Source organism: Poromitra crassiceps (assembly GCF_964638095.1).
Source record: "Poromitra crassiceps genome assembly, chromosome: 17".
Classification (NCBI taxonomy): Eukaryota; Metazoa; Chordata; class Actinopteri; order Beryciformes; family Melamphaidae; genus Poromitra; species Poromitra crassiceps.
Window position 1 is genome coordinate 10,187,412 of NC_139635.1, and position 16,975 is coordinate 10,204,386.

At 43.2% G+C, this 16,975-nt stretch overlaps 1 protein-coding gene across 1 annotated transcript in view; it reads left to right on the top strand.

The window, feature by feature from the left end:
• Positions 1-1,247: 1,247 nt before the first annotated feature.
• Positions 1,248-16,975, top strand: part of LOC310792195 (NLR family CARD domain-containing protein 3-like) — a gene marked incomplete at its 3' end in the record, with an annotated part of 44,984 nt that continues 29,256 nt past the window's right edge. Inside the window, exon 1 of the mRNA XM_083653924.1 lies at positions 1,248-1,373. Coding sequence (XP_083510050.1) covers positions 1,341-1,373 — 33 coding nt within the window. The 5' untranslated portion in view covers positions 1,248-1,340. The remainder of the gene's footprint in view (positions 1,374-16,975) is intronic.

Below are 16,975 nucleotides of genomic sequence, written 5' to 3' on the forward strand. Positions count from 1 at the left end.
TCTGGATCATGCCATTTTGTAATTGTAATAGAGATATGCATATGGCTGCGATGAACAACATTACAGTAGCCTAATATCGGATCATAACATTAGATCTAATCATGTGTGATCAATCAATAAGCTATTATGGTTCATAAGATATCTGTGCTATATGTGTGTAAAGTGGCTGCTGTGGTGTTTAGTAAGCAGAGAACCAGTCAGATTTTTCTGGCCCATCCTGATTCATGTTGTTTATGTGCAAATCAGTGCAATAAACATGGACATATAAACACATCATCAACTATACAAGAGGCTATAGGAAATGATGAGTGAGTGTGTGCATCAAAGTGCATTCCAAGAATTCCATGTGTTAAATTAAGGATGATTGAACATAGCCTACATATATGAAATGTACGATGAGTGTAACAGCATCTGATAATGCTGCATAATCAAAGCAGTCTAAAACCAGGCCAGCTCTGTGCTGAAAGGGCGCACTGCGCTTTATGCGGTGATATTCCCGTGTGTTTGAAATTAAAGAAATTGTGAATTAAGTAGCCTATGGCTTTAGATCAAAACATAACATATAGCTTACAGAACACTCAGTTGGTGATCGCCCTCTATAATCAAATCAGTTTAACACTACAGGGACAGCTCCATGGTGCTGAAAGAACACACAGGCTACTTCCCAATACCATAAATAATGGAGAGAGAAAAACAACACACGAGAAAATGGACTTTGTTATATCGAGATAACGAAATAAGTAGTAGTTATCATGATAAAACGGCTTCCGTATGCTACTTGCCCTATTAGATGCTTTGATAAATGTAGTGTTTTTCACTGTGGAAAGAGGTTTGCTGCCACACAACATTTACAACGGACGATAATGTGCTTAGCATCCTTGACTGACATAGATTCAAAGCAATGGGAAAACTTCCAGCTGTTGAAAGTCTGCCTCTCTCCTCACGCTTGCTGTTTTAACTCATAGTCGACTCATAAACCTGCTCACACATGACCTTAAGATCTCTCTGTTTCCCAGGAGGATCTCTCTGCTTCCCAGGAGGATCACTCTGCTTCCCAGGAGGATCTCTCTGTTTCCCAGGAGGATCTCTCTGCTTCCCAGGAGGATCTCTGTTTCCCAGGAGGATCTCTCTGCTTCCCAGGAGGATCTCTCTGTTTCCCAGGAGGATCTCTCTGCTTCCCAGGAGGATCTCTCAGTTTCCCAGGAGGATCTTTCTGCTTCCCAGGAGACAGAGTACAGGACATCACTGGTGCCATTCCAAAATGTCTTCAAGATCACCATCTCCACAGTCGTCACATATGGCGAATTGGACATAAAATCACAACAGTCTGATACTCAAAGATGTCTTGCTTCACCTTATGCTGCAAGCGACAGGTAAACAAAACATGCCTGGCCCTGCCTTCTCCCAGATGACAGGCTCTTCTCTGTTATCTGTTATCTGTTCTTGCTTTAATCCAGACAAATCTCCTGACTCTCAGGTTCGAAAAAGAAAAAAAACACTGTGGGCCCTGGATCATGGGCAACCCTTGAGCTAGCAGGTGAACAGGACCAAACCGCCAACTTCCATCCGGAAGGGGCGTAAAGGCTCTCCCTGGGCCACAACGCATCGTGGCCCAGGGCCTGTCACCTGGCATCGCATCAACGCATCGTGGCCTAAAGGGAGGGTTGTCATTTTCGACAGAGAACCACAAGTTCTCTGTTGCAAGCCGCAATACGAAGAGATCGACGCGGGCGCGTCGTAGTAATACCAGCGGTGCAGCCATTTTATAACTCGACGCACAGAAGGCATTTGATCATGTTGAGTGGCCCTATATGTTTGAGTCAATGCACAGATTCAGGTTTGGCAAATCATTCAGATCCTGGGTAAAGCTTATATATGGTAGTCCAACATGTTCAGTTATAACCAACAGTGACAAGTCAACCAGATTTCCACTACTTCGCTCGGTCCAGCAGGGTTGCCCTCTTTCGCCGGCCCTCTTCGCGGTTACGCTCGAGCCACTCGTGCAAAAAATACGTAGCCACCCAAGCCTTACAGGCCTGGGGATCATTGGTATTTTTTTTGTCCAATATTTTATTTTCAAGTTTTCCTGAAATAGAACAAGACAAACAAACAGGCTCAGATACAGGGGAAAACAAAACATAAAACAAACAAACAAAACATGCCACAACGACACTCAATATTACAGCTTTGTGATATAATATCGTGCTACCAGCTGGATAGGGTGCTCATGTGCTTCTAGGAAATGTTGTGTAAGAGGTCAATGAGGAACTAGCCTGGGCAAGTCACCTGTTACCCTTAACCTCATCGAGGTTAAAACCTCAAGGGTCGGTTTCGCAGAAGGCTTAGATTAAGCCAGGAGTAGGCCTAATTTGGACTAGTTAAACTAGGACATTTAAGTGGCTCGCATGAACGTGGTTTAAATCTGACTTAGTTAGTCAGAGACTATGGAGTCCTGGAGTAAGCCTAAATGAGAACACCTGGGTCAAGCCTCATTAGGTTAAGTAGGAGGAAAGGCTGTTGGTCTAATGGTGCTCAACAAAACCCGGAATATAATTGAAAACACCATTACTGGAGTGAATCTTGAGTCCAAACAATGGCAGAAGCAAAAAGAACTCGCTCAAAAAACTATAGTGAGTATTCAAAAACTACTAAAACAAATTGTGGCAAACCATCCAGTTATACAAGGGATCAGCCGAGCAGCATTTTGCTAAACAAACCGTGTCACTGAGTGGCAACGGCAATGGAACACTATGGAGCCCAAGTGGCGTGAGGCTTGAGTGTCTGACTCTAGCAGACTACATCAAACTCTTGAGCTAATTCTGCTCTCACTCAGAATGTCAAAATATAAGCGATGTGATGTATAGTTTTTGAGATATTAACGTTTGTTTGGCACAACTCATATAACTGCTGCAGGGTTCCGCATTTCTGGGTGGCAAGTGACATCACGCTGATTTGTCCTATAGAAAGTAAGAACCATACTGCTGCTACTGAGCAAAAGAAGAAGAGAGTTTGGGCTGCAATTTGCAGTGAATTCAATGCCTCAAAGTGATCAGAACTTAGAGAGAACTGGGTACAGGCCTTCCTCTTTGAGACAGAGAGGAAAGTCTAGGCTTGAGCAAAGTAATGATCTCCAATGCATTTTCTTTGTACATACGAAAGTGGTCTCGGAAAGTTATTTCATCAAACTGATTCAATGGATTACTCCTATCCACAAGTACTGGTCTGGCTGGCCCCTGTAGTGCATATTGGTCTTCATTTAGATATTCCAAATAGTCCATGCTCCCAAACAGTCCATGCTCCCTTTCACAAACAGTACTAAGCAGAAGTTAAACCTGCTGCTTTGGAGGATTAATTTAAGCTTCAATTTAGTCCCAGAGTAGCTTTGATCCACCCTCTTGCAATCGGCTTTGTTTAATCCAGAACAGGCTAAATCTACAACTATTTTAAGATAAGGCTGTGCAAGTGATTTAGAGTTAAGCCAGCTCAAACAGCATTTTAGTCTGGGACTATAGCCTTGTCTGCGAAACCGCTTCCAAATGTTTATCCAAATCGATCCCCATCTTCTAGAATGATCCTTCGGCAAGCTGTCCGGATACACAATTAACTGGACAAAGAGTGACTTCATGCCCCTTTCTGACATCTTCACTCGCGGCTTTCTGGAAAACCGCCTCACCTATCTTGGCTTGACCATACCCAGAGTTTCGAAGCAAATATTTAAGTTGAATTTTGATGATTTTGTTTTAAGATTTAAACAATGTATAGAAAACGAAGGTTTAGGGAATAAACCAGTTTATACATATTAGTGAAGGCCTTTAGGCCTCACTTATTGGGTAATATCCCTCGCATCAGCGAAATAGACTGAAGATTTTTCCTGGTGGTAGCACCTGTGGGCGTGGTCGGCCGCACAGCACGGCTGGCCAATGATTCTGCTCTCAATTTAGTAATTTTTCTTCATTACTATGGGGAGCAGGGTGCACCGAGCCTAAAGGGCTTCACTAATATGGTTTATTCCCTAAACCTTTGTGAGGATATGCTGTAGCCCAGGTATCTCATATAAGCATCTGTCCTTGGCGTCCGCACAGGCAAGGCCTGGGGAGTAGGCGTGTAAAACGAGAGAGGGGAACCTAGACAGTAACATATTTATAATAGGGGAATTTTCCTAACCTTCATGCTTTAGGCAGGACGTCACCCCCCAGTGCATGTTATCTTTAAGGAGAGCCATGAGCTTCCCTGAGGTGTTATTTCGAATCGCACATAGGTTACGCAAAAACCACGCCCTGTGCCCGCCTACGCAGCAGTCAAGCGCCGGGATTGGCCAGGAGCAAGTCTTTTGTCTTCTTTTGACAGCTGGAATCTCCCACACCACAACCACTGCACGGCACGCAGCCCAGCGATTTCATGAACCAACTGAATTGCTCTTTATAGCGGACATTGAAATGAATTATTAGTGCATTAACGCATTAATGAAAACGCAACACACAAGCTTTTCAAACAAACATTTCCCACACACCAGGCCAGCGATTTTATTAACCAAATTGCTCTTGATAGCTGACATTGAAAATAAATTACTGTAATTACGCCAATGAAAACACAAGCTTTAACACACAATCGATTTTTAAACATTTATTTCAAAACATCATTGTAAAATTCAGGCCTTTAGCCAAAGCTTCAATAACAGAGCTCAGCTGACAGTTTAACCTGCAAATGAAAAATATAAAAAATATAAAATTAAAAATACAATAGGCTACAGCACATAGGCCTGATTCGAAATAACGCTTCCCTGAGGACGTTTCCATCATCCTGGGGCTGCTTCAGGATGGGTCTGGGGTATTTTGCACCAACACTTGTGCATGGGGAGATAAATTATCTATACTCCCCGAGTGGGTTAGAGAGACCCCTGACACATCCTTCAGGTAGAAGCGGATGAAATGCCCCGCTGAGACCCATGAGGCAGCTGGAAAGATGTCTACCGACATACCTCTCAACAGATCTGAATGTCCCCCCCCACCCGTAGAGGGAGGCATCCATGAACACCGTTACGTGTGACGTCACTCTCCCCAGGGGGACCCTGGTGGCTCCCCAAAACCTCAGATCCGGTTGGGTTCAAAATGCATCTTTTGTCTGATTTTGGATCCACCCCTGTCTGGTTGAACCAACATTGTATCCTCATGTGGAGGAGACCCAGCGTCACTAGCACATGGCTTGCTGCCATTATACCCAGTAGGCGCATCACAGTGAGGGCTGTCACTGATGCTCCGGGAACACAGACTCGGAGGAGGTGGAGGAGGGCATCTGCCCTTTCTTCTGCCCCGTCTTCCTCTCATAGTCTTGGAATTGAGGTGTATCCCCAGATACAGAGGTCTGCATAGCCAGGGGGAGGTGACGTTGCCTTTTCCCGCGGTGTGCCGCTTTGATGAAAAAAAATAGGCTGCAGTAATATTTATTAGACGATAGGTGGCAGCAGATCACCTGAATCTGCTGAATCACCTGAAAAACCGATACACTGTGTGACCACAACACGGTTAAAACATAGACAGTAAATATAGTGGACCACCTTAGCTATATGTTTTTGACACGGCAAAATGAAGCTCACTTCCCGATATTGTTTGATTTCGTTTGATTGGATGAATGGATTTTCCTGTTGCATTGTGGGAAATCTGTTCAAGCCTGGAGCCGGGAAAACAGGAAGGGGCGTGAGCGTGGACGAGACTCTGGGGAGGGTTTCCTCCTAGCCACGGCATCCATCTTGTTCAAGTTGTTTTCCCCGCTAGTCGTTAGCTTGGCTAACAAATGTTGCTAACGTTAGTTGCTATTGCTAGCCTTGCTCCATTGCTCTCACAGTGAATACAGTAGCCCGAAGAAAAACCAGAGTATTATTTCCTCCAGACCTCGCGCGGCGTCACCAGCCTGCCGCTTGCATCTTCCTATCTTCCACAAAATCGAGGTAATCTTATTTTCTAATGTAACACTAATTGCATAGCAAGACAATTACCGCTAGCTACATGTCCATTTGTCATTACAGGAGGACGTTAGACTAGAGTAGCATAAGTTAATGTTATACAACGTTAAACAGTATTGCATGCTGCACAGATTCGGACGTACACAGAAAACAAACGCAGTTCTGTTTACCTAGGTTACCTCTTTGAGATGAGGCAGACTCAAAGCATACTCATCTACCAGCTATAGCGTTATATAGCTAACGTTAGATCAACTATCAATCAATGAGGGGGAACAAGGGGGTTAAACTCCTCTGGATAGTTTATCCACCTCTGCATTTACAGTATTTACCAATCGCACGTAGTGTTGGGTAAGCAAACGTTAATGTTATACAGTGATTAACAGTGTCTAATTCGTTTCTTCCAGGGGTAGCCACCATCCAGTACCAGATGGGACACACAACAGAGGATCATGATTTGTGAAGATCAAAGCTATAATATTCTGTTCTCCTGAGATTAACGCTAAACTACATGTTACTGCTGATCAGTTGTTTCAACATAGGAAATTGCAATAACACACAAGCCAAATGCTGACATGAGATATTTGCTTTGAAAAAGTTGTAGCTAGTATCTGCCAGTGACGGGAGAATATTGTTATATTTGCTTGTTTTAATGCTTTTGTCAATAAACATTGTCAACAAAGATAGCCTTGTTGTATATTATCATGTATAAGATTGTTGATGTCGAGTGAACACAAACTACGAACCGAAGATTGGACCAGAGGACATGACGACGGAGAAACTTAACCGACCAGCAGTCTGCCGGCTTCAATCAATGAATGCTTAATATTTATTGAAATGAAATATGGTGATATCTGGTGGTCTGAAATTACTCTCTCTAGCTAGGGTAAGGGTGGCTTATATTGTCATATTATTGTAACGTCTGAATACAGACTGCATTATGCTACACCATGCAAATATATTTCGATATAATTCAAACAATTAGCTCACCATACCATGGTGGGCTGGACTGTATTGCTGTGAAAAAGTTACATTTGATTGTTTCAAGTGTTACACGTTATATTTTTAACTGAGCTTTGCTGAATTACCTCAACACAATTGTGTATCAGCTTTAAATGTCCAATTTAACAACAATTTGTCCAACAGCATTAAACAAACGACCAGCAGCATTCAAATGTGCAAAAACTTTATATTTATTGAAATGTGGTGATCATGTCACAAGTCACATTACATAACGATATAGCGTTAGGTGTTCTTTTGATCAACATACCTCATAACGGGGATCTATACTGTTACATGTGTCTACTAACATCATTAAAAGATCATAAAGGTAACGCTTCTGGTAGTTTACTTTTAATCTCTGGCTACGTTGCTAGCTAGCTAGCCGCAGATCAGCTCTGAAGCCCCAACTTGTATGGTCGCTGCCCGTCCACTAAAACCCGATTTCGATATAGCGTTAGGTGTTATTTTGATCAACAGACCTCATAACGGGGATCTATACTGTTACGTGTGTCTACTAACATCATTAAAAGATCAGAAAGTTCACGCTGTTTCTGGTAATTTACATTTAATCTATGGCTACGTTGCTAGCTAGCTAGCTAGCCTGCCTTGGCAACTGGTTGTGCTGTGGTTGGGATCATCTGGTTTCCTGTGGCTGGTGTCAATCAAGGAATATCCCGCCCCTAAAGTTATAATTTTTATCGGCTCTTTTACTCAAAATGGGACCATAATTTAGAAAACGGAGCCCAGGAGAGCATGAAAAAGACTTGAAATTGTTTATTCAGACCATAAACTTATTCGGAAAATGTTTATTTAAGATACAGACCGAGAGAGAAGTTGGCTCATTTTTAAATTGGAGCCAATGTACGTGTCGTCACTTCCGGACCTGACGTGCGCCCCCCTACGGACTTTCGAATTAATGGAATTCCAGGATGGGCTTCAGAAATTCCCATATTCTGTTGGCCACTGGGTTAAAATGACAGAGTGGCGCTGTCCACTATTTCTGTTCATTGACTCCACAGGAAGTGCCTGGAGTGAACCAAAGAAGAAGAAGGCTGTCTAACGTTAAAGGCCCATTCCGTTGGTTCTGGCGAGAAATAAATGTGCACAAAGTGTTTATTATTGGCACTGAGTGAATGCGCCCTTGACGTAACTTAAAAATGGCGACCAGGGGCGTTTCTCTCCGACCAGCCGTTCAGAAGATACATGGAAAAACCGCAGTTTCGAAGTGGATAGCATCTCCCGCCACAGCTAGAGGATGTGACGTCTGCGCGCGTTCATGAGCTTCGCCTCTTGTCCTAGACTGCTAACAGGAAATGGCTAAAGTAGCTTTTAACGTTTCGTTCGTCGCTAGCTAGCTACAGGAAACAACAACACAGACTCCAGATAAATAAATATTTATCTAATGAAGCCCGTCTGGCCAGACAGCAGCAATGTGACCGACATCGGAGGGAAACTAGAGTCAGGACTGTGTTTTCGGTTCATGAAGGAAACTTGCTGCTTGTACAGATGCAGCCATTCCCGTCGTGACAGATTTTTTTCATTACTTTGTGCTTGACGATGCGGTGACGTTTTTGAGATGGTTTGAGATGTGAATAATGGCATTCAACCACTAGGGGCCCTCATAGTCCATAATGTGTCTCTCACTGTTGCATCAGTTTCCAGCTGCGGGGTCACAGTCCACGCAAACGTATTTGTTCTTCCGGTTTAGCGCTAGTTATCTGATGTGGCTTACTAACATAGCCCGCTAGTTATGTTATATGGCAGTAAAATGCTACAGAATGACCAAATTGATATAACTTTTAACCATTTCGAGTAACAATGTTTCCATACGGATCACCAGCGTTAGTTTGTTTATAACGTGGCTATATTCATAACGTTTATATCTCAGATGCGTTATATACTGTCTGGTTAACGCCAACCTACAGTATGTGCCCTATCAGAGTTCGTTACGTTATTGTACAGTACACTAAACAAAACAACATGATAGCTGCAGCTGCGTCACTGTTAAGCGTTAAGTTTTAATGATTTGCAACTTGTTTTGTGTTGTAGCCTACAGGATTTGGTTCAAGCATATTGTATGGTGACATTGAATCAGTGTTAGCTTAGCGCTAGCTAGCTAGCAAACACTACGATCTGTGAATAGAATTGGCCTGCAGCCATTTCTAACTACTGTACAGTAGCTAGTTTTTCTCGAATTGATATAACGTTACAGTAGCATGGACCCATCTCGTTATGACAGTGGGGAGATGTTAGCTTTTAGGTTGATATACCTTGATCTTTACTACCTAACATCCGAAAAGCTAGTCACAATACTGTATTAATACCGACTAGTCACCTTTAGCTGACAGCCAAACTTTTCACCCTAAAATAGGAGGATTTACTGTATGAGTAGCCTAGTTTGATTTCTCCCCTGGTATCTATTCATTGTCACTAGCCTATGCATACAGTACATGAACCACCATCATTCAGTCAGTCAATCAATTGATCAACAACTTTATTAATCCAATTCGTTTTGAATAGTTTGTTGATGTAACAAATAGTAACATACAGTACAAGCAGATAGGCCTACAGTACACCAAATAGGTCAAATGTGAAAGAGAATCTATACTGTAAATGTTGGTCTGTAGACTGTAAACTTCTGTGGGCACTGGGCAGGGCTCTGCTAAACACTGCAGTGTATGAGATTAAAAAGTGACTTCTTCTGTTTTCTATGCAGGTATATAACACGTGGGCAAAATGCGGCATCCAACGTCCTCAAAGGAAAACAGAACCACCCACAAAAAGTCAATAAAAGACAGCATCACATTAATAAATCTAATCTGCTACATCCATTTGATTTGTATCACTATGATATCAGGAGATTAACAGGAGAAATTACCAATCACAGCGGGAGAGAGGGTTACAAATAGAGAGACCCGCACAAAAATCAGGAGTGTTGGCAGTTATCAGTCCAATGTGTTGACCTTTGCTTACTTTATATGTAAGTCAGTATGGCCCTCTGGAAAAAAATGTTTCCCACCCCTGATCTAGGTTAATAGACTTTCAGATATCAAGTATCGAAGTAGGTTTTGAGGTGTCTTCAGAATGACCAGCTTACTGTATCGGGTCACTCTTACATGTACATTATAGTGACTACGCTGTTGTATGTTATCTGCCAAATATATTTCCAGGCTGTTAGAGGATTATAGATTATCTAACATCAGCCATTGATAGATATTCCAATGTCTTTAAAGCTCTGTCATTGTTACTTAACCCTTAGTTAATATGGAACAATAAATGAGCTTGAATCGTCACAACTCTTATGACATCTGTATATCAAATGCTTTGTCACAGAAGAAGCTTTCTAAACCCAGAAAAAGTGCCATAAATTCACACACACAGTGCTAAAACATGCATCATCACACCAAGTTCTGTCAAAACGGTCACATTTGTACAATCAAAAGGATCTGTGGGTTGATTTCCTGCCCACTACCATCTGATATTGTCAGTGTTCCTGCAAAAAAAAATCATACACAATTAATTTAAACAGATGGACATTTGCTTGCATAGGAGTTATGAGTGTGCAGTCAGTTTCCTTTGTTTACAACTTAGAACAAAACAAAACATGCAAAGCCACTTTTGCCTGCTCCTTGGTTGACCCATTCAGGAAGCGCTCAAAGTTCATGTTTCCAAGACAACAAGCAACAAGCACCACAGCTGTTTGTTTGCGGAAGCCGAAAAATCCATTGAGCAAATCAGCGCAGCGTATTTAGACCACGTGCATGCACATTGCGACATCAACTGTTGAGTGGTTAATTTACATGGACCTCTTGCCAGCCTCAAGAATGAAATTTGTGGGGGGAAGCAGGACAACTGTTACCTTTCAGAACCGGTTTGACTGCTATTCTAACAGCATACAGTGATCAGCTAATTAGATGCATCACTCACCCCCCCCCTCCCCCCCCCGCACAAAGGGCACGCACACACAGCACAGAATTAGATTTCACTCAATATAGACTTTCCTGATTTGAATCCAATCGAAATCGTTTGGCATCTTCTGAAAGATCACATACGAAAAGTGACCAAATTCACACAGTGCTAAAACATGCATCATCACACCATAGTTCTGTCAAAACGGTCACATTTGTACAATCAAAAGGATCTGTGGGTTGATTTCCTGCCCACTTCAGCAGAACTGAACGTGTGGCCTGGTTTAGTGGTGTTTGCTGACAACGCCACCTAGGTTTTTTTTGGCTAGAGCCTAGGAACTTAATAGACTCAAATATACAATGGAGGTTCGGCACAAGGGAGAGCAGTTTAAAATACCCAAGGACAGAGACAGAAGCAGCTTTTCCCAAATATAAATACCATTTATTGGTTAAAAAGTTTTCAGGGAAAAAAAAAAAAAAAAAAAGTTCTGTTGTTGCAAAAGCTTCATAGTTCAATGAAAATATTGTATGCTTTAAATCTAAAATTGTTCATGGATTACATTCTAATCTAACAAACCTATCAATTTAAAAGTCAAGCATGTTACCGTGGAAACAATTAAGCTTAGCCCAAAATCACAAATCAGAATGAGGGGGTCCCTGGTATATTTTCTATCTTGTAAGAGGTGCTTGGCTGACGCCAGCCAGGCCGACGTGTCCTCCACGCCCGGGCGGGGTCCGACCAGCCGCCCACAGTACCGCAGCAGCGTTCAGGCGATCCGCTGACCCACAGCGCTCTGGCTCCGTCTCCGCTCCGCTCCCTCAGAGCTTTGAGACCATCTTGCCACTCTTTTTGCTTTGGACGACACTGCTTACAGGCAGGCTCTGAAAAACAATGTAGAAACACAAAAATATTCTTCTTTCAGGTGACATAAATTTATGAATGTGACATATCCAAAGCGTCTTATGTTGACTATTTGTGAAGTCCCTCGGCGTGACTATACTGTATGTGAAAAGTAACAAGAGTTCGTCTGTTCCATTGTTAAAAACGACGTGTACATGCAGGGGCGGCTGTGGCTCAGGCGGTAGAGCAGGCTTTGGATAAAAGCCCATTTTACCATTCCACTTTACATGCTGGATATGGGTTTGTCCACTGAGTTATTAATTTGGAGACTGATCAACAGCGTTTCTATTGCCCTAGGGGATTTGATATTTTCGAGAGCTTCGTGGCTATATAGGAAGTGTCTTATTTGTAAAAACCTAAAATAGTCTGTCTGGTTATGTTTAGACAAGTAAAACAACTTGGTTAAGGTGACAGTCCACCAAAAAACAATGCTGATTTATTTGGCTGTAAACAGTTTTGCAGACATTCAGTTAGTTTGACAGTTATTGAGAGTTGATTCTGAGTTCATGTGGAATGTGTGTAATTAGTGCATGGCCCACAAACTTCATTCAAATCAACTCTCAATAACTGTCAAACTAAATGAATGCCTGCAAAACGGTTTACAGTTCTCAGATATGTGTCAGATTACAGTATGTGCAAAAGAAATCAGTAGTTTTTTGGCCTTTCCCAGTAACGGCAATGAGGCCAGTAGATATAGTGTGTGTCGGTTCACTGCTCCTCCTCTGCTGTCGGCGGGGACGTGGCTGGCTCTGTCGGCTGCTGCGTGCTGTCTTTCGGCGGCTTGCTCTGGCTTCTCTCCGTCTCTGAGACATCAGAGTGAAATCCTGCTCAATCTGCAGACAAGATATACCTGTTTACATGGGGGCCAAAATTAAAAACAGTTCTGCAGCGCACACGCACTGCTCACGCAGACACTGTGTTCCAGCTGTTAGAATAAGAGCTTATATCCGGCTTCTCCAGCCGGGGGGAATGCATTCAAAATATTAGGTTTGAATCAATCTGGGAACCGAGAGTCTATTTGTATTTGAAAAATAGACTCTGGGACAGCCCTACCATTTTTCCCAGCTTCCTGTACAACAAAAGCACTCTATCTCTAGTTCCACCTCCAATGTGTGTTGAGTGCGTTTCCGTTCACATACTATAACAAAGCCTCACAAATGCACATTTTGTTTCACAGTTATGACTGCACTGAAGTTCGCACTGAAACATTTTGGGAAATGAAAACAAAAAAGAGCTAAATTAATTGGGAGTTATTTTTCTTTTTACGGTAGACTTTTCTTTGTGGGAAGCGAGGGGGGGCGGGGGGCGAGGCCTGAGCGCAGCGCGGCGCGTCCATGGAGATTTTTCTATCAGCGCGTCGGGTTTTGCTGCCTGTGCCTGTAAGATCTGCGTGGTAGGCTATCAGTGGATATCTGCTGTGATTGAGTCCTCACCATCCTCATCATCGTAAAGTCGCCTTCAAAGCATGATGTTCGATTATAACGAACTAGTTGTGTGGCTTAGCCTTCCCAAATGTTGAGGGTAGTTTTTTAGAATTTAATATATAGAATTGGGAACGTCACATTCAATTTCAAATTGCTGACATGCACTAATTTTAGCTGCCTATAACATTTGCAAAGCTGAGCTTTTCAATAGCTTTGTAAATAGCCTACTGTTCTAGAGAAAGCCTCACGTCTTTTTCTGCCTCCCCTTCCCTTCAGTTTTATCCCAATTTAGAAATGCTTCTTTCTCTACACTTTTGTCTGTCTCTCACAGATCTTTGTTGTCACTCGACACTATTATTTGGTGTTGCTTAGCTGGAAACGATCATATTTTCACGCATGCACACTGTGACGAGAGAGGGACCATGAGTGTAGCCTATAGGCTACTACTGTATGCCCTGTCTGACAGCTTGCCCGCCGGGCGGAGTTGCCTCCTCCCGCTGGGTGAGACAGCTGTCTCGGTATGAACGGGCGTGCAGTGGGGGATGAGAGGAGCGCGAGCCGTGTGAAAACAGACGCGGGCACCAGCATTCAGGCGATCCACTGACCCACAGCGCTCTGGCTCCGTCTCCGCTCCGCCGCCGTCCGCTCCCTCAGAGGCGGCCTTTAAAAAGAGAAAGGCTGGCGAGTACGGGTGTCGAATCCCACAGTAAGAAAACTGCAATACTGTGATTGCAGAATGCAGATGAACGTAACTTGTGGCTTTATTGCAGGAACTCCCGACTAGGCAGACAGTGACACTATATCAAGGTGAGGTACTCACACAGACTGGGACAAGGCTCCAGGGACTGGGACGTGGCTGGCTGTCGGCTGCTGCGTGCTGTCTTTCGGCGGCTTGCTCTGGCTTCTCTCCGTCTCTGAGACATCAGAGTGAAATCCTGCTCAATCTGCAGACAAGATAGAATACCTGTTAACATGGGGGCCAAAATTAAAAACAGTTCTGCAGCGCACACGCACTGCTCACGCAGACACTGTGTTCCAGCTGTTAGAATAAGAGCTTATATCCGGCTTCTCCAGCTGTCGGGGAATGCATTCAAAATATTATGTTTGAATCAATCTGGGAACCGAGAGTCTATTTGTATTTGAAAAATAGACTCTGGGACAGCCCTACCATTTTTCCCAGCTTCCTGTACAGCGTGCCTTCCTGCCACTTCTGGCGCTCTTGGAACTTCTCTCGTACAGCCTGCATCCTTGATGGCAAATAAATTAATAAATGATCATTTCAATTGCATTATCACAAATATACACAGCAATTTAGTCATTTTAACAGTTACTAGTTAAGATATACAGTACAACTTGTGCATTATGAGGAGTGTTACAATTACAGTCGTATTACAAAAGCACTATCTCTAGTTCCACCTCCAATGTGTGTTGAGTGCGTTTCCGTTCACATACAGTACTGTACCTACTAGGGGTACTTGAGCAGCTTGCAGGGGGTACTTGGAATGATTGGGGAATACATTTTACCTCCAAAATGATAAATAAATATATATATATTCCAAGTCATTTCATAAGCCCATTGTTAAAATGTGATGTGTGTGCCACAACTAGTTCTGCTGGCAAGTGTCAACTGCTACACTGTTCTGCTACTGATAATGGCAAAAAACAACAACTAAAAAGCCCAAACACCGGCAGTTCAGTGAAACATATATTTTGTATAGATTTACTTGTATGTAATCATCAACACGCATGAGTGAGGGGTACTATTGTCATGGAAAAACAGCTCAAGGGGTACATAAGACAAAAAAGGTTGGGAACCACAGTGCTGTGTACACCATGCAATACACGCTTCTGCAGTGGGTTGCACCAGCTGTGCGTAAGTTGAAACGTAAGCTAGTTTGAACGTAGCAGTTAGTGTGGACTTTACACCCTAACTTAAGACAGAACTTACGTTCAGCTGGTGCAACAGGCTGCAGTGGGCATTAACGTTAGTAAAACGTTAGTCAACCCAGTGCAGTGCTCCGTTCAGGCGTTGGACCGACCAGTGTGTCAAATTAACTTTTATGTCCATCTGCCGCTAGTAAAACTGTCACCCTACAGTCCTCTGTTTACACTCAGTCAACCACACGTGTCGCACCGAATGACAAAACTGCAACAGAAGTCGCCTACCCACGCTCTGTTCAGAGCAAAACACACGTGTCTCAAAGTCCGCTAGCAATTTAATACTCGTGTTGCACCGACCCACCTGGCGTTAATAACTTACTGTCGATAAACCACTACAAAGAGGTTTAATTAGTCAGTCCGATGCTAACGTAGCGTTAGCATGCTAACGTAGCGTTAGCATGTTATCAGCCCAGCCTGTTCAACAGATGGCTAGCGTTACATGTAGGTAACTGTGGCTACCTGTAATGTTGCAAATCAGTTTAACCTGACACATGTTAATCAATAATAAACTTACCTGGCATTTGATCCATCAAGTGAAGAAAAGGGCTTCCCAACTGCTTAATTATGTCCGTCCTATCTCTTAACGCTACTGTAGGCTATAGTATAGGGGGAGAAAAATGGCGACCGAATCGGAAATAAAGTGGGCGTTAGTAGGCGTGACCATGCTGTTTACCCCAATCATACCCCAATATAATTTTGTCTGGAACTTTGCGCTCACTCTGCAGGTAATAATTATGCTCCAAAAGGATTAAATATTACTATTTGAGAGGAAAATAATATTTACTCTGGGAAAAATACCCTCCAGTTTTTCCTGTGTACTAGGCTACTGACGGTGGACTGCTCTGAGAGGCAGGCGAATCACAGGGCGAAGTCAGTCTTTCAGAAAGCTAATCAGACGGTGTGTTTTTGCGCCTCCTGGTGGGTGAAAACAGAAGTGGACTTCCAGGGTGAAAAAAAAATATTCCCACCGCAGCACTGCCGCACGTTGCGCGCAGGACAGTCGCGGGGAAGTGGTCTCAGTTTGGCTGGCTGCATCTGTAGCTACTGTAATGTGGTTTTGACCAGATAACGTTAGCTGCTTGCTAATTTTCAAGATTCAAGATTTTTACTGTCACTCCGTAGTAGGCTACAAGTATCTGACCACCTGGTCAGAAACTCTGCTAACATTACCGTCTTGTGTGAAGTAATGCAACCCTAACGTTACTACCGTTATGCATGGAACATTATTGTTTGACTGCATTTAGCTGCGGTGGTGAACCTGCAGCTGCTATTAGAACCATAACGTTAGCTTGATGCTATACGCGGCTAACTAATAGATTTAGCTATATTTATAGAAATTACCACCAGCCCCACTAATAACTAGGGGTGCACCGATCGATCTGCACGCAATCTGTATCGGCCGATTTGGACCTCAAATATGTGATCTGCTGTTTCCGATATTCCTTTAATTTTGCCGATCGCATAGCCGATCATGCTGCACGTGAGAAACATGAGGCAGCCCATTTTCATGTCTTCAATGTCTATCGTTTAACTTTCATATTTGTGCTCTAACGTTTATATCATTGTGTTGCAAAGCACACGCTTTGCTTTCATCAGTGTACTCACCTCCATGCACACACCGCACCAGACTGTCAACACACCTCTTGCGTCTTTGAATCACACAAATCAGCTGGTGATTACAGCAGACTCAGCAGATAAATTACCTCCAGTCCTCCCGCCTACCGAGGCATTTGCATGCTGTTAAATCCGTGTGTATTAAAGTCCCAGATTAACGTGGTAGTCGGGGTAGTGCACGCGCACACACAGACAATTTCCACGCAAGCATTGATGTTCCCGCGGGCAC